Here is a 19,298-nt window from a genome sequence, read left to right on the forward strand (position 1 = left end):
ACATAGAGCCGAAAACAAAAACCTTTTTCCGTGACATAACGGAAATGTACCAGAATCTTTTTTATTCAAGTTTATTCGTTTGTGTGCGTTGTTTGCATTTTCACTTGCTTTGCTACTTATCTTCACTCTTGCGACACCTTGCATTTCACCTGTTTTATTTCTTATCTTTTCACGTTTTACTTTGACACCTTCTTATCGTTGGCAATTCACAACTTTTTCTTATTGTTTAGACTTTTAGTAAAGATTGGATGTATGAAGGCAGTCAGGTTTGCAACAGTTGACTGAATATTCGTAATAAAATAGGCTTTTATTTGTACAACTGAAATATATTTTATTTGTACAACTGAAAATATCAATATGGTTTTATTTTATTTGTTTATTAGTCGTGCATACTGCATATATCTGGTTTCGGGAAGTGGTGGGTTTTAATTGGAACGCGGTTGTTATAAGTGAGAGACAGGGGTGCATCACGGTGGGGCGAGGAAAGCAGGCCATGTCCCCACTTTATTATATTTTTTGACATCCTTTGTTATGTACCGCAAATGCATTGTTTCGCGATTGCATTTTACCTTCCGATTTGCGCATGAGTTCGGTCAAGAAAAACAGGTGTTTCGAAGACTAACCGATTTAGGATGTAACGCTATGACGTGACTTTGTAATGTCACCTCTAAATATGTTCATACTCCTAAACAAAAATCCTGGTGCGCCTCCTGGGAAGCAATACAACTAACTAGAACCCCTTAAAATCAGTACAAATATACATAATGCTGATGAAGACCATCTGATTGTCCTTAAACCAATAAAAAAAAAACTAGATCGAAAATTTAACTATATTTTGAAAAACGTAGTGGTTTCTGATTTTGGCTGTTTGCAAATGCAAATATAAAATTTAATTAATTTTCAAATATATCGCTGAAAGGTCAAATATATTTTTCACACAATGTCAATTATCCTACCCTTGGTTAGACACACATATACTTTCGTAAACAAATCGTCATTGCTCGAACAGCCATCGTTCGGTTTATTTCAAAAGTAACATTTATTTTGGATGAGTACATTATTCCAGCTGTACTTAACCAAACTTTCGATCATAATATTATTGAATTTTTTTAAACCGAGATATTTTTATGTTATAAAAGGAATATTAAAAAAAAATTAAAGTTGTATTTACAGTTTTAACTTTAAATGAAAGTATATATGTATAAACTGTTAGTTTGGCGATAAATTTATTTAGTAGTACGCATCAATATTTTTCTGTAATTAGCGTTTTAAGTCCTGTCTAATAAAGTAACAAAAACTGTACAATAATAATTTTAAATTTCGCCGATGCATTTCCAAGTTGACTAAAACGAGACGTTGTAGCACCTTTCAAGAGTGTTCAGGTCAACCGTGAGTGGCTTGATCTTATTTAAGATTTGTTTAGGCGGAGGGCATGGTGGTGGCGTTAATCTGAAAATAAAAATTAGAGTAAAACTTTGTTAGGTCAAGGTACAAAGACGATCACTTGAGTTAACCATGTCAATCAATAATTATTTTTGTATTTAGGATTTGTATACCGGGATGATATAGAAGTTATTCTGATGAGTTGATTTATTCATTTGCCAACAAAACGAAAAATTATTTTGGGTAAAATCAGAAATAAGAACTAAAGGCTTCTTACATATTTCCTAACAAAAAGCACAAATAAATGTTACCCGTTGATCCTGTATTGATTTTCGCAAGGATTGAAAGCTTTGTTGTACTTAGTGCATGGACAAGAACATGTAAAATGATTGGTTGGACACGTCGGAATCTGAATAGTTGAAACCACAAAGACGTTTAATCAATTATTCGTAGCCTACATATAAATTAGTCGTATATGTTCTCCAAAAATATGCGATGTTCAATTGTTATTGCATAATACAGTTTGCAGAAAAAAATTTGCTGCCGTTCTAAAGAACACTTACAAATGAATTGTGCCTGCAATAGCAGTCTGGAGTCATAAAGTTAGAGCACAGCTTAGAAGTTTTGTCCACCATAATGAGAAGTGCATTAGTGCCTTTTACGGGTTTAACTTCGAAATGAAAGCACTCTGGGTAAAACGTTCGGCCACTGAACGAGCTTTGATTGGCAGAAATCTTGAATAAAATAAACAGAAGTTTATTGAAGACCCATGGGTATAAAATGCTAAAAAACTACAAAAAACTAAGTCCTTTTAAAATGGTTCAGTATGCAATAGTTTGGGTTGCTAAGCTGAACAGCCTTTGCATACTTCTAAAAATATGATTAACACTGTTTACCGTGAAGGTTTTTTGAATGAAACCTTTCTCAATATTAGAGCATTGAGCCGGCTTCAAAATGTTGGCGGCGAATAAGGCGGCGGCCAGGTTTTTGTCCTCTGCAGCGATATGTCTGTTAAATGCTGTTTCAGGAGCTTTCAGGAAAGAAGGCGAAGCAATCACGAATCCGGAGTGATCAATCACCAAACAACTGCGGCGTTATTAATATGGACTCAAAGTTACATGTTAAAGTTATGATTTGACGAGAATGAAGGACTGTACTTACGAGTATCGGCTTGTGTCGTTGCAAAATGGATAGAGCTCGGTAAGGATTTCAAAGAAGTATGACGTCACAATTTCAACTCCCATAGCGCCAAACATCTTATTCTTAACTGGATCTCGGATACCACCAGGGCTATTTTCATCGGTTGTATACATACATGAACGAAAAACTGATCAAAACTTTTTCACGTATTTTTGCTTTAGATTTAGTGGTTGTTTGTTGTTTTCAGAATTCGTTTCTATACCTTTTGTCGCGGCAACCAAGATACTAAGCATAACTTTAACAGCAATACTTGACGGCCAAATTTGTCTGGACTTTAGTAAGTAAGGTCAAAGTAAGCAAAACACAAAGTATATAACAGAATAATCGATTTGGAATTTAATTAATATATTATGTACTGCCTACTAAATTTTCTCAAATTCAGAGAATTTTGTTCAGAACCAATAAGAATATGACTCCTGTTGGTGACCAACACTGGTTTAGAAAATTTATACGATTTAACTCAATTCTATGATTGGGCATTCAACAGTTGATGTGTAATATTCGTATATAGAGTGCCTTTCTTAAGAGTCCTTGTGTTAAAAAAATTGTGTGCAAGTACTGTAATTTGCGTTATACTTATTTACCTTCCTTCGAGAAGAGCTCTGCAAAAAGACATCACACTCAGTCCGCTCAACGCGTCACGGTACGGTGGCGTCATGACGTACTTGTCACGGTTTGCCTGCGTAGTTTCGTACCTGTATTTAAAAGATATGAAGCTGAATTTAGATAATAATTTCCTCTTACAAAACCAGTCGCGTTCAATTTCTCTTTCAGAATTGTAACTGTTTACTAAATATTTCTTAGTAATTCAGATAGATGAAGATATAATGTTTTAAGCCTAATATTAAAACACAGGCAAATAGTCCAATTCGACATAGCATAACTTAAAACTATAAGAAATCAGGATCGTTTGGCATAGAATAAATCAATAAAATGTACTGATGTTTCAACCCACCAAGATCGCGTGGTTGGGTGAAAATTGTTCGGCAACCGAGTCGGAGCATATGTTTGATAAAGTGGGCTTGGGTGTAATCTCAACGTTCACAGTAAATTAATAAGTGTACTTTGACAAGCAAACTTGCAACAAAGTGACACTTGTAAATATTGTTTAGACTTTCCTCAAATTAAGAGACTGTTGATGCCTTATTTTGAGGCCAAATATATTTCTCTTTTAAATGATTAGAACTTAATAATGACTGACTTAGACCAAGACAGAAAAGTCTGAAGAAGATTGGCTCCCGTATAAAGTCAATGTCACCATTTACATGTACGGGCAGAAGATTTCTTTATTTTTTACACATTTAGTTTTTCACAATGACACTTTGTTTTCTAAAAGTCTTTAGATTATTGGAGAAAATTACGCCTTCTCACCAGGATCGCATGGTTGGATCAAAATTGCTCGGCAACTGAGTTCCCGGAAAGATGCGCATTACGCCTTTCTTTGTCGCTATGTATCTCCAGAAGACGTTTTCAGTCAAATCGTTATGTTCGACCTTCTTCCAAAGTTCCTCCGCTTTAAGAGTTGCAACAACTTCGTTTTTTACGCCAACCTGACAAGAGACAATTTATCAAGAGCATCCTATGTAATAAATAATAGTATAACAGCGTTAATAGCCCTCTGACGAAAAGTATTTATGACGGGTTAACCACTAACTTGGCCAAAAACTGTGATATAAACTAAATATTTCATTTTACCTTTAAAAAAGTATCTAAAAAATAAAAACACTCCATACCTTTAACACGGTTTTTGTTGTTTTTCCTTCAAAGTAACTTGTTATTTGTCTTACGTCATTCACGGTCTCAGGAACAGAAATATATTGCTCAGGGTCTTTGAAGGCCCTCGCTGCCAGAGCAACTGAACTTCTATCTATGAACAGAGAGAAAACTAAAAAACGTTTACATAACCCCATCCAAGTTATGTGCCCTATCATTATTTTAAAATAGTTTTTTCAAGTACGGAAATTTGGTTTTGTATGTTAGACCAATGGCTAAACATCCAAGAAGCAAACCTAAAAAGTAATTTCAGTAAATAAATAATGGGGTACTTTGCTTTTGCTAATGATGACTGTATTTAAGTTATCCAGAGCTGTGAGAATAAATTCGTTTTTTACATATTTGGAAACAAAACATCGAAGTTTATGCCAAACGCGCAGTATTTCTACAACGGAGTAAACAACATTTCACTGTATAGACGAATTAGGTAGAAAGCATTCTTCTGATCCCAACGTCTCTCGATATATTCGCAATTAGTTTATGTTGGTCATTGAACGAACTTTTTGAGCACAAAGTCTTTCCATGAAAACACAATTGCTTAGGATGAACCAGATCAAGTCGATGATATAGAAAGGAATCTGAGGGAAGAGAGCCGAGATTTTGAAGCAAGACTTGTTGATCGTTGTCAGCCAAAACCAGGCAAAGCGAAAATTCAGTTCCCGGAATCTTAAAACATAATTAGGATTACATAATTTTTTTGATTTTTTTTTCTTTACTTCGTCAACATGAAGAAAAAGTGATATAAATCACGGCCGAAAAACGAAAAGACTGGAAATTGTTGAATTTGTACACGATCTTGTTTTGGTCAATTTTGCCGTAGTTTATAATCAACGCTAAAAATACGTTATCGGATTGAACGTTACGTATTTTAATACAGTAAATAAAACACTTTCGAACCCAAACAGAAAGATTTACAAACCTGTTTCCAGTAGTAGGTGGATTGCACTCGAACCTTCCTCACCGGATAATTTGTGCTGTCGCCTTGGGGAAGTATTCGGGTGGACATGAAGGTTTTGCTCCCCGATTCACCCCTAAAATAAAGTTTAATTTATAATCGAATTAAACATTTAAAGGGCTTTGCTTTGAAGTATTTAGTTTGAAAATTTGACTGCGATAAAATAACTTGAGAAAAACAATTAAGTAAACGAAATAGTTAATCATGTACCGTTTCATTGAAGCATAAACAGAAAGGAATTGCGGATCCGACTCAAATGCGGTTACGTCGACAAACAATGGTTCGCTTGTGATCACCGTGGAAAATAGAGGGTGAGCAATTAATAAACCTGAAATTTAAAGCCACAGAACATACTGAAAATTTGTGTCACCTGTTTAATCTTTTATCTTAGACTAATATTTTATGCTATTTACTATAAAGATTTTTTAATTCAGATGGAGTTTAAATTCTTTGTCTATGCTATAGTTTACACAGTAGGATCGAGAAAATATACCCTCTAAAAGTTTTTACTTTAAGGTAGGTAATCTGTGACAACATATTCTTTATATGTTAAGGTTCTGTAGAAATTGACATGCCGGTAAGCATCTAGCTATTACATCTGGTAGAATTTATCTCCATATGCTGTAATGTACAGTTCACCTTTTTGATTGATAACGAAAGAGTAGGAGAGTTCAGTTGGCCTAAAAAAGATTGATTCGGACAACATTTCCTCGATGCCTATATCAACTGCAGCAACTCCTACTAGTCTATTTGTATAAACCGGTAAAGCTGCCGTGATCACGGTACCTGGTAAAAAATGGATTATCCACTATCCGGTTAACAATTAACACGTGAATTAAACGAATAACAGCTATTTACTATCGCATTTGCTTAGTTTTACATTGCATTACTCCGCACGAAATCTACTCAACAATGGGTAAGCAGATTCGTGCGGTAGATTTTTTTTTAGTTTTATTCTGTAACACCCCTGCACGAAAATTTTTGTATAACAGAAGTTTCACAAAATTATAAAGCAAATCTACCACCTTGTCCCCAGCCATCTAAATAAGGCACTGTCCAAACAGGCTCCGCAAAGCCTTGTCCTTCAACTGAATAGAAATTGTAATATGATCCCATTTGATTTCGCAAATTTGAAGGCGTTCGAATGCCTGTGAAGATCCCCTTCTGTAGGAGTTTTCAAATAAAATCGTTGAACTCCCAAAGTTTTGGATAAATATAATTAATAAACATTTTAATTTTAAAATGCAAATAAAGGCCAAAATAGACGAACAACTTTTTGATAAAATTATTTTTTCACACACGTTGTTTTTTTAATTTGTTTTTAACAACACAAACTAGATGAAGCAATAGTATGACAAGATATTTTAAGTAAACTGCCCAAAAAGTATAGCGTTCGGAAGACCAATTTTATTATTTATTAGAAAACAAAAATGTAAAGAACATATCGATTTTGAAAGAGAACGGTCGTTGCTAAAATTAGGAAAAATAGGTGGTTTACGTCAAAAATACCACATTTTGGCATTTAGAACTATTAAAACTGATAAGGTAACAGCGAACACTTTAAATATCAGTAAAAAATAAATCCACAAAAAATGTAGCTTTAAATATAATAACAATCTTTAAGTTCTGGACGTAACTTTATTGGAGGAACAAATCGATACACTCCCACTTTGAGAATTTTGTTAAGTTTTAGGTTCAGCAGACGTTTGGGGTTGTGGTATTAGGCTACGTAATAATGAATTTAATTATCCCACGTTAGTATTCTTTGCCATGATTTATCTTTACTAGTTTGTTTTATCGCTATAGTTTGATCGGACAATCGACTACAAATAAGCTAATTAAGCGCTTTAAGCTGTAATTTGCTTTTGTACCAAAACAGTGCTGGGTTATGTTAATTTTCTGTATAACTTTATATATTATCCTGTTTGTACTATATTCGCCTTAGTATATGTATTTCCTTATCCTTAATTTTTTCGAAGTCGGCTAACACAAAAATTGTTCTCACCAGATGTAGGTTTTGTTGTACCATAGCCTGTTTAACACGTTAAACATTTTGTCAGGCGACAGAATCGTTTTCTGTATAAGTCTTACCTTGTGTTCGGGACCAACCTCTGCTTCTGTCATTCGCGCCATATTATACAAAATGGTCGGATCTGAAAAAGAATGGGAGTATGGCACTGTTATCTTCCATTAGGCACTGATTTTAAATAAGCAGTTTCCACACGGTTGATATTTAAAACACATTAAGAGTTTTGCCTTATGGTATGTGTAGGCGTAGCCACAATTTACCAAACAGGATTTATTAAAGCTCCTTGGGTGCCGTTTTCTCATTTTTATCGTGCCTTTTTAATCGGTTCTATAGTGCGGTATTTGTGCGGCGGCAGACGACCGGACGGCGGTCGTGTAATAAATGTCATCGCCTTACTGGTCACCCCGAAACTCTTACAAATCACATTTGTAACAAGGTAAGTAATGCACGTAGATGACGGGATTTAAAAGCTGGTTATTTGAAAATGTTAACATTGGACTGTAAACCGTTGCACGTGGTTACAGCAGGCCGAAGCAAATTTCTCTCTGAAACGAATAATTTATAATGATACTACTTCGTCGTTTCGGAAAACTTCACAAATAAAATAAAGCTATTTGCTTGTACCACAGTAGCATTCGTAAAACGATCAACAACATATATCCCCTTCACATATGACGTGCACGATAAAGTCGGCGACCTGAAGTTTTTGAAAAACCTTAGGGCTACAATTTTCTTTTTTTTTGCTACAATTTTCTGGTCCACGGAAGTATTGAATTGAGCCAGCGGCGAGATGAATAATAAGGATCTTATTTGTTGACAGCAAATGAAAGTACCATCTTTGAGGAGCTGCATGATATCCTTATAGCGCAGCACTCAATATTTTTTGGACGCAAATTTTACATTGTCACTAGTATGGACACATCGTCACAAGCGCCTTCAGGGTTGAACACAATAACAAATGGTAAAACACATTAATAAATCTGAAACGCAACAGTGACATACTAATAGAGTTTTTCAGACTTGCAGTCCAAAATTTACTGGAAGCACACTTTGACATGTGGAGCACCACATACTAAAATCTGAACTTTGCAATATGTTTGATATGAAAATCAGTTGGCGTTCTTCAAGCTGTTGATCGTCATTACATTCATCTGGTGGACGGGGCCTTTGTAAGGATTTTCGTCGACTTAAATCCTTCCCAGAACCCAGTATACACGAGATAGCCGGATTGGTCATTTGAAGATATTTATGCGCTTTTGTCTGGTGGAAATATATTGTCAACAAATAAACTAGTGCTCGGCTATCATCAACTTACAGGGACAAAAAGAGTTCTAAAAACAGCAATCAAAGCGTCCATCGGTTTTTTGAATTTATAAGCATTTTCGAGCTCAAAATACATTTCAGCGACTCATGAATACGGTTTGGGAAGACCTTATATTCGTCGTCTTTTATATTGATATAATAATAGTGACTAGCTCGTCTATCCTAATACACAGAAAATTTGCAACAACTGTTTCTCCGTGCAACATTAGTTAGTGAATATGGCAAACAAATACATGTTCGGAATTCCATAATTTGACTTTCAAAGACATCAACAAGAAGGAAACAGCATTACTTTCTCTAAGTGTAAAAATTGTTTATCTAGAAATCTTTGTACGTTGTTCAAGGACTGCACGAATTTGTAATAATGATCATTTTTATCATCGCTTTATATTTTCACATGTCAACGTTATGACAACATTTTATGAAGCGCAAACGATTGAAACCCTCCCAAAACACCCTTGCTTGGAGCGCTCCAGTGTAATGCGCATTTTGCAGCCATGCACGCTCTCGCCAATGCTTTTTCGGTAATAAACCCTCGGGCTAGTTCGGAAGCAGCACTTACAGTGGCTGTACCGAAAATAAGTTATTGGTAGCGTTCTGCAACAGCATGTTGGTGGAGTTTTAAAACCGAAGAATTTTAGTGGAGTTTTAAAACCGAAGAAATTCAATTCCTGCCATCTTGATGGCCGACATGTTCGGGAACATTTCCGAACGGCGTAGGTTTACAGCATTTACCGACCACAAACCTTTAACGCGAAAACGGCATATTTTTACAAATGCCAACTCAAGTACGGATGCAGCCTACAGCACATCGCAGAAAGAAAACAAATTTGTGGCAGATGCACTTAGATCTTAATCAAACAATAAATTACATCACATCGACTACGAATCGCGAGCCGCAGCGCTCCAATACTTAGAGCTTAAAGACGTGTCCGCTCGAAATCCCGGCTCCAAACCAAAGATTATTGGCACTGCAAGATTTTCGACTTATCTGAACTCAAAAGCGATATTAATACACTTGCAGATATATGCCCCCCGTCCCATGACATGAGCTTTTAAAATCATTGTAACAAAAAATGTAGCAAATGACATTGGGGGTTGCTGATACTAATAAAATAACTAAACGAATAAATACTAATAAAAGTTTATTGCTTGGTGTGTGGCAAGTACGACAAAATGTTTCAAAAAAGAATACATGGAAGGTGATAAATCTACACATTTATAACCTTTGTATTGTTGTTGTATTACTGAGAGTTGTTTTGTAGGAGAACAACTAATAATGGGAAACAAAGTTGAGAAAAAACAAATTGTCATACCAAAGCTATTTCCAAGACCGTATGTCAGTATCAGAACTGAATTGTTGGCATTTCTTGTGGTAATGGTGTTGTAAATATCCTGAACCGCATTATTTGGTTGGCCGTCCGACATAAACAGTATGACTTTATCCGCTGCGAAAAAGACGTTTTAAACGCAAGAGACTGAAATGTGAAGAATATCTATATTTCGTATAACAAGATGTCAACAATATTTGCGCTAAAATATTTTAAAAATAAATGTCTTTTAAAAGTAAACTTACCCTTTTTAATGCTTTTGCCAAACTCAAAAAAATCGAATGCTGCGTTTAGTGCAACGAGGTAGTTAGTTCCACCTAAAATGTTGTGCAATACAAAGATTTTATCGTCGACAATTCAAAAATCTTTAAACCAGGCGACACTTATAAATGTAAATTACATTTGGACAGTTACTTTAACCTAATGAAGCAGGGTTGTGTCATGTTTTAAATTGTCTTTAAATAACGCTAGCAGATTTACGTTTTATTTAAATAATTTGTTGTACAATATTTCAATTTCCCAGCTATGTTATTTTACTTAATATTAGCCAAACAAGTTATGTGGTAGGCCTACACTAAAACGTATACAAATTCTTTAATAAAATGTTTTAGGATCCTTTACCGAAAAGGCTTCTATTGAACAAAACGAACTTTAAAAAATGGGATACGAGCCACAAACGAAGGCCCATGTATAAAGTTACTGTGAAGTTCAAATTATCGCATAGCGTTTTACTTTTAAGCAGGGTGAATTTATTATTATCGTTCATGATATGCCGTGTGTCATGCGAGGAAGAAAATGGTGAATAAAACACATCGAAAATAAATAAGTTCCATTTATACCCACTTGTGTTGGACAATCATGTATTATAAACGCGAAACAATATGGAAACAATGTCACCGGAAAAAACTAAAGATCTGTTTTTAGTTTGATTAAAACTTACCAATGGCGTATATTGTATCGATATGTTCTTTCACCCTTTTTTTGTTTTGTGGGGTGGCCTGGGCGAAGGTCGACTTGAAGCAGGTGCCGTTGGGAATGCGGTTGTCCGTAAACAATGCTGCATTAGTGGAAAACGCGACCAATGCAAACTTAAAACAAAGTAAAAAGAATGAAACAAAATTTACGTCTAAGGAGATATTTCGATCAATCCGGAACACTAACGTATTTTTTTATTAAAGAGTTTCAGTGGTTTTCTTTCTAATTAGGGCAAACTAACTGTACAAACATTATATCTATATAATAAACAAAAGTGTTGTCGTACAAGGCCGTCTTAGTAACAACGTGTTTTAGCAAAAACTTCACATTAAACCGTACTTCGTCATAAGAGTTGAGGGTGTCAATCACTGTTTTTGTCGCTCTTCTTGCATGCTCCATAAACGTTATTCTACCAAACCGCTGGTTCATCGAACCACTCTTATCTAAAACGATCACAACTTGTTTGGGCTTGGGGGCAATGGCCTGCACGTACCAGGACCTGAAAGTTGAAGGATAAAATTGTTCTTGTTTTATCTTGAAATATTGTATTTATTCTGCTAATAAGTTAATACTTGCTTGAAGTATATTGTAAAGCAAGTGGATGTAGGGATCAAATGAAATTAAATTTAAATAAAAAACTAGAGCTCTCCAATCTTTCCAATTATATTAGAAGTAACATTACCAAACTATAAATAACTGCTAATCACTTACATTCGTTTTGATAAGTTATATATGCTTTTAAGAAAGTGGATGGCAAATAATTGTACGCAACAATTAGCTCTTTCTTTAATTTACCAGTATGAACCAAATCGTGGCTCGACGAAGAAATTAAATATTTAGAGAGTATTATATTTGCTCGCGACCGATTACAACGAATTACTGGAAACATTTACAAGTTTTTCCTACTTTACAATCAAATTGACTGTATATAGGCCTACAAAGAAAAACATGGATCCTTATACCTGAAGCGGTTATCGTAGTTTCCACAATTCGTCACTTTGGTGGCGGGAAATTGTGTTGTGACGCCCTGCTCACTTCCGAAATACTGCCACTTCATGGAAGGGACGCTGGCTAGATTGTCCATGCAAGCTCTGCTGAAACCACTTTGCAATCTAGTGGACGAGCTCGGTGCGTTGGACGAAATCAACTCACAAACTTGAGAAGTCGAAACCTGAAATACAGAATGATGTTGTTCCCAAACTACAACTATAGCCTTCGTTGCGACTCACGACTGTCAAGTTTGCTGTAAAAAAAAACGATTTAGACTATTACAAATTATCTTATAACTTTTGAATAATTTCGATAAATAGAATTACACCTAAAATAACATGGAAAAGTGTTAAAGGAACCCACATATGATATACAGTACAATAGTTTATCTCATTCAAGATCAGGTACTTACATTTCGTCGAAACTTAGGGTTGTATTCCAGTTTTCCTAAAGGAATTTGGCAACATTGATACTCATCCGATGTCAAACCAGAGAACGATTCCTGTACAGCTTTTTCCAAATTCCTTAGCGCCTTTGTCAGTCTTTGAAATTTTTTCCTCAATGCGTTACTCATCTTAAATATATTTCCAAGTTAATAAGTTGTTGAATATAGTTGTTGCTCTATGTGAAGTTAACATTACGAAATTGCGCAAACCAAATGTTTAGAAATGATTTAATTATTCCTTTTTTCCAAGAGATATCTGCCAAGTTTGGCGTTTTGCGCTCGATTTTGGCTTCGCATTAGATGAAGGCGCGTGACCCAACTACTTAAAAAGTACGTCGCTTCGAACAGTTTGTTAAACCGTAACAAAAAAGAACAAAAACAATAATATCACTTAAAAAAAGGAGGGTAAGAACCCCTCAACCCTCCCTGGATACGCCACTGGGGGCAATGGATAATATATAAATTTTAACCTCCATTGGTAATACATACTACACTTAAAAAATAATACTAATAGTCGCATTTTAAAATTCCAGGGGAGGGAACGAGATCTGCTTATGCTGCTCGACTAGACTTGATATACCCTACATAGGTCTCAGGGTTGGATAAAGCCTACTTGATTTGGCATGCACTTACTGTGTCCAGCAATTCAACACCCTGTAAATCATAACGACTGTAGTTCAGAGTATCCATATAATCCTGAAAAAATAAAAACATACTAAAGATTTGCGACGCGAATATGACAGATGCAAGGCTGAATCTCTTCAGGATACACTTACCTTTAAAGCCATGTTTCATTATAAACTTGAACTGTAATGCGTATGCTATTGCAAGCTACAAAAACCTAATCAAGCCAGCCACTGATCGCAGGTCTAAGCGTGAAGAAAATATTGAACTGATTTGGCTCACAGAGCATATTTACCTGCCTTTTGTTTTGATGCTTTGAGCAAGCGTACTGATTACTTTAGTTTCGAAATCAAGTGTAACTTACCTGCATTTCCTTGTACTTCAGCGAACGTTCAGTCAATTCCTTGACCTTGTTAGCTAGCAGATTCGAATCGGCTCGGGATATTAAGGAGGAAGAACAGACGAATCCACTTAAAAAACAAACTAACAATGTAACTTGCACTTTCCTGATCATTCTGCACGCTTTTATTCCTTATGCCTGGAATTATTTTTGATACGGTGTATTATTATTAAATACCTGGACTTGGAGTTTTACACGTACGCATAACGCAATCAGGTTTTTCCGCCCTAGGCGTTATCACTTTCCAGAAATTTTCCAATAGCTATTTTTAGACATTTTTCAGGTTGCTGTAACTTGGATGCGTTGGAATACCAAGCATGTATAGTATACCTATATCGAACGAAGCAGATTCCTAAATTTATTACCCCAGGAAATCATTTTTTTCTTGTTGATTAATCCACAAGTATGTGATTTTGCTTGTACTTTTAGTTTTCCCACTTTTGCACAACTCAGTTACGATAAGCGATCAATCACAACGTTTATAACCAGAAAAAGGTAAATTACCTCATTGGTCAAATTTGAAAGAATATGTAAAGCAATTGTATTTTTGAACTATATCGTTGCGGTTAGTTTGATCAGGGGTTATATAAATAATCAACCCAAGACACGGGCCAACAAGTAGCAATTATCGGATACAAAACATTTTTAATACGTATATTCTGTGATCAAGTTTTTCTGGAGTCCCACCAGCCCATACAAACTGTACACAATGTATAGTACACCGGATGCCTTGAACTAAAATAAGAGAGGATTAACAAATAAGGTTTAAAAAAATTCGCATGGTGTTAAATAGTTCACAAGGTGTTAAATAGTTTTAGTTTAAAAAATTTCACATGGTGTTAAATAGTGAAATGTAGGAACCTAAAATCATTATATTGTTTTAAATTATATTTTTATAATGTCGTAGGCTATATTGTCTGTGGTAATTGACATTCAAAAACGATCAAAAAACAAAGTTCATACCTGATTCAATTCACACATTGGTAACGTACCACATTTTGTATAGCAATACGTGTAAAAAATCTACGTTCAGGATGAGTAAAGAAAATTTATTAGATCCATAATATTGGTCAACTAGCTTTTACTCTCAACGAGTAATTACAAAACTACTTTGTTATATAGCGAAGGAAAGAATCTTATAAAATGCCTCACAAACTTATTTTTTAAGTATATTGGGGGGGGGGGGGGGTATTAAAGTTATAAATGCTTTCAAATGTATTATCCAACCGAAGGTGCAGCAAAGGAATTGTTGAACGTGCAATAAGAGAAAACCGATTATTACGCAAAGTTCGGTTAGTGTTTGCTTTAGCCAAACGTGAATAAATTATACCGACGTTCGTTTCATAAGACCTGGGTAAAATATAGCCGTGGGCCAGCCCGCGAAGCAATTTCCATAACACTTTTTAAGCAATAATAGGCCTTTGAATTGTTTCTTTGTTTTAAAATGTTATCTTAAAGTAAAACATCTGCAAGGCATCCCCACCTATTCCAACTTGTTAAAACAAGGAAAAATTCAGCTTTCTTTCAATATAAATCACACTATGATGTGTATTTCAAATCAACTTTTTGACTCGGCACTCCAGGGTATTTTCTGTCCGTCATTGGCCGCCCCTGTCAAAAAATAGTCAATACATGGGTTCAATGATCGGGATTTACAGGCGTGGGAAAAAACTATAATATATATAATATATTAAGTGATACCTTTTAGATATGTACATGAAGTTTGCTAAAAACGTTTAAGGAGCCTTACCTATAGAAGGGGTTTAGTCATAACCGATGTCGCATTACTAGGCGTCTAAATGTAAAATATACACACTTTTAATTTATTTCCATATACGAGCAATGTACACCGACATATAAGCGATAACGCAACGATATTGACCGTATATTTGACGCGAACGGCGGGATATGTGACATTATGCGAGCATCCGGGTGTGTGACATCATGCTAACGGCCGTTATACGTTATGTTGACAATCGTTTATGTATAGCCTTGCTTGCATCGTTGATCGACAGATTCGGTGAGTCTGCGATGGCTTTTCGGTGTACTACAGCCGCCCAATTTCATGATAAACGACTAATCCTGGTCCTATTACCCTCCCCTTCTTTTTATTCTGAGGCGCGTAATTATATACTGCCGTTGCATATTTGTTTTAAATTAAGGTATACGCTAAAATGAGAAGTTTTGGGCGGGACATCCAAAACAGTCACACCATTAAGAAAAAATGGTCGAGGTCCACTGTTATAAACCATGATAAAACAAACGTCATTCTTCAATACTTCGTAATGTTGCTATTAACACTGAAAAAAGTACGTAAGCAACGCGCTGATGTTGATCACAAGATCACTACCAAAGTGTGTGGCCACATCACGATGTCTGATGACGACACAAAACGTCATGTATGATTCGTGTGCGACACTAATTCGCTATGTAATTTAGCTTATGCATTTTATGAAATGCCTTAGTCGGCTAAACTGAGGGTTAACCGAAAAAAAACTATAGCATCACGTTGCTTACATGTCAAATGGCACACCAAATGACTTTAAACGATAATGGTTACTTGGGTTTGTGTGTATATATAAGATGCAAAGGCAAGGCAGGAATTTACATATGTATAGATGAATATTCTAAACAAGCAAGCATTTTAGATTGCATCAAACTACCACAGTAAATTAACTCTTAAGATTGTAATTCCATGTAAACTGGCTCACACTAAACTTTGTCCTGTAATTAACCAGGTATTAGTTGCTTATGTTTATGTGTGTTCAATTTTTATAGTAACTCGACCAGATGGTGGCTTTCCCGGAAATGACGCATTGCAACGCGTCAATAAACGTGGCACACCCAACAAGGGGAAGAATAGAAGTAACAACAATGAATCGAAACATGATACCATCTTGCCGATTATTACAAAAACATCAACACACCTTAACTACCACAACGTCTAGATAATAATTGGATTGACGAAATTCGGAAGTTCGCAAAAACAACATTTTTCCGCTAAGCATATCACCCTTTCGCAACCTTTTGGATGAAGTTTTGTAAAGAATCTGAAAATGTTTTGGGTTGGTTCGTCCTGCTCTAAGCAGGCCCCAGTGGAAAACTACTTACAACTTTAGCATTCAATGCAGGCCTTTGAGTAGGGGATTCCCCCCCCCCAATGACGCGTTTTATGTGCTATACAGCTACACATATCAGCCCAAAATTTTCGGACATTTAAGAATGGTGCATTCTGGCAGGATATAGAAGTGTTTGGAGCTAGAATGGTTTACTCTGAAGTGCCGCTTTGTATATGGTTTATTCTAAAACATTTTGTTTTACAGACCTGTTTTTTTTTTATTATTGCAAATTTCGATTGTCAGACTAATGATTGCACGAGCGCAAGTTGCACTGCTCATCTGTTTTCTAACAGGGTTGGCATCTGCATCGACTGTAATAAGTCAGGCTGATCCCAACTTGTTGTCCACAAAAGTCAAAGAATTGACTGAACAATCACTGAAATAAATGTAGGTAAGGTTTAAATTTATACCACAACGACAGCGAAAAACGTACTATTATTGTAAGTATATTATGCACGCATGTTTATCAGAATTATTTGGATACTTTGCCTTACGACCGGACTGACCTGCTGGGGGTTAATTTGCTTAACGCGGTAAATATATAGCGAATAATAATTTAAAGTAATCTATTTATTGTTGAGAAAAGAATCGGTATCCAAATCGTTAACGTCTTTGTCTGAAATTTGCATGTTTAGAACTCTAAGCTACATAAGTTTACAACACTTTTATATTATATGAAAATTATATGACTCAATAATTCAAACCGCCTATGTTCGTGGCTCATTTCATCCAACTGTGTAATGCAGTTTTAATCAGTAAACATTTATTTGTCTTGTACGTTGTGCTCTTGTTGTTATTTGAATCACTTTGCCCCACTAAATTAAGTTAATAAAACGAAAGTGGAGACAGCAACTAACAATCGCCAAGTTGCATTGCCAAATAAACTGTCATTTTGCAGAGCGTTTAACTACATTAGTTCAATCTTTTCTGTTTAAAGTCTTTGCTAGTACTATTTTCTTTGCTATTATTTGCGTTCTCTGCGCCGTTGTTAGTTGTTAATAAAATAAACGACAAAACAAACACGACACGCGTTTAATTTGCTTGGATTTGGATTTTAATTTTGTTTGTAGGTGGCCATGACATTTTTTTAGAGATGACGTCGTAAAAACATCAAAATTTGACGTAACAAAGTTATTTTTAAACGTGAAACTAGAAAGAAGTTATCTCTACGCAGTTTGTTCATTTCTACTCCGTTCGTTTATTATGTTAAAATATAGGTTAGAGAAATGCTACTTTCAATACAAAAGCTATATTATAAAGATTTTATCGATTCGCGCAAAGCAAAAACGCCTTTATATTGTTAAGTTTTCAAAACTCTAATTATCGAGGGGCAAAAAGACGCAAGATTAGAAAAGTGTGATACAAAATACACAAGACTATTAAGAAATAGGCCTTATAAACTATAAAAACTATAGAGTTTACCGCTGCAAGTAAGTTTTAGATGAATTATTGCAGATTTATGTCAGTAAGTCGACAGCGTTATTCAAAGTCAAGGCAAAAATTTATAAAAAGCGGAAATGAAACTGCTTTGAGCGAAAAGTTGCCTGGGGGCACAAAATGAGCGGAATTATGTGACGTGGAAAACTACTAGTACCACTTTGCTTTAATGACAAACGTAACACACGTATTGCAACACTGCGAACAATTTACAGACATATGTACACTGTGCTTGTTAATCTGCTACAAAGCCTAATACAGAAACTTATATAGCATTTGATCACTGCCAAAGTAAATTGATTTTAGTGACATTAATTTTGTTATGTGGCCGAAAAAAAAAAATTTTGTTTGACACATGTTTTTACTGTCTGAAAATACAGTTCGGGGTCTTGCACTAAACATTGGTTGCGTTAGATAACATTTGCGTGGCGCTAATCTTTTAGCCAGCTATACAGTAATGCGCCCCGTAAGGATAATTAAGAAATAGTATTGTCGAAGCATTAGGTAGAAGGCGACATTTGGCCGAGGGAAACCAATCAACTCTGTTGTGTTACCTATTAGACGTAACGCTGATGTGTATGCCGTTTATTGTGGACTTGCAACAGTTGCTTAGTGTCCGGAAATGACGCCTTGCACCGCGTACATAAACGCTGTATCACGTAGGAAAACACTGAGGAACAATGGTTAATCAAAAACTTGTTTACTGATTGCAAAGTTTTGAGCATAGTGGTCAACTGAAACCAATATTCAGTTATTAATATTCAGTTGTTCTTTGACAAACCGTTACCAAATCTACGCGACATTTAAGTTGGCTTGAATCAGAAGCACGCATAAACAAAGCAGTGTACACGCAGTGTGGTTATACAGTTGTCCCAGTTACAGACTGGCGAGCGACTAGCAATTATACAGCACAAGCTACAATGTGGAGAATGAACTTTAAAGCGAACAGTTGTCGTTTTATTTAAGAATCTCAATCGATGTAAAAGGCCGACATTAGTGTTTTTGAATAAAAAGTATTTTTGTTTTTAAAGGGTTGCCCAAAATATCGAACGAATAATGCTACAGTGGACTTATACAGTTCATCATTAGGCATATTTATTTTTTAAGTTGTAAACCTGTACAAACAAGGGTTTCTTAATTAATTATGTGTTCCTCAGTATTGTGGCAACGGCAATATTTACTGGATGGAGCTTTAATCTCGCGAATAGACCGAAAATAAAAATATTTTTTCACCTAATTATGTGTGTTTCCATTAACGTTTTAAATTCAACAAAAACCTGAAAGTTTACCCAGTTATTTCGGCCTGAATCAGGC

General features: G+C 35.4%; 1 protein-coding gene across 1 annotated transcript; it reads right to left on the minus strand.

Annotated features, from left to right (window-relative positions):
* Positions 1-1,343: 1,343 nt before the first annotated feature.
* On the minus strand, positions 1,344-13,937 carry LOC146137921 (VWFA and cache domain-containing protein 1-like). Its single transcript, XM_083394474.1, has 22 exons — positions 13,933-13,937; positions 13,393-13,498; positions 13,038-13,100; positions 11,932-12,140; positions 11,309-11,468; positions 10,935-11,082; positions 10,240-10,311; positions 9,980-10,111; positions 7,403-7,464; positions 6,337-6,475; positions 5,951-6,097; positions 5,522-5,639; positions 5,276-5,387; positions 4,857-5,022; positions 4,317-4,450; positions 3,955-4,133; positions 3,168-3,278; positions 2,545-2,673; positions 2,280-2,469; positions 1,947-2,117; positions 1,695-1,792; positions 1,344-1,449 (listed from the first exon to the last, which is right to left on the minus strand). Exons 1-22 carry the CDS (start codon positions 13,935-13,937, stop codon positions 1,344-1,346), a joined length of 2,757 nt encoding a protein of 918 aa, XP_083250600.1.
* Between the last annotated feature and the right edge of the window lie 5,361 nt (positions 13,938-19,298).

The sequence above is a fragment of the Ascidiella aspersa genome, chromosome 7, assembly GCF_963924565.1.
Source record: "Ascidiella aspersa chromosome 7, kaAscAspe10.2, whole genome shotgun sequence".
Taxonomy (NCBI): domain Eukaryota; kingdom Metazoa; phylum Chordata; class Ascidiacea; order Phlebobranchia; family Ascidiidae; genus Ascidiella; species Ascidiella aspersa.

Bases quoted from the DNA above. Each gene is read 5' to 3' on its own strand.
- LOC146137921 (XM_083394474.1), bottom strand. The intron at 11,469-11,931 runs GTATAAGGATCC...TTCAACTTTCAG, and splicing joins AACTACGATAACCGCTTCAG to GTCCTGGTACGTGCAGGCCA. The intron at 7,465-9,979 runs GTATGACAATTT...ATTCTTTTTCAG, and splicing joins CGGTCTTGGAAATAGCTTTG to ATCCGACCATTTTGTATAAT.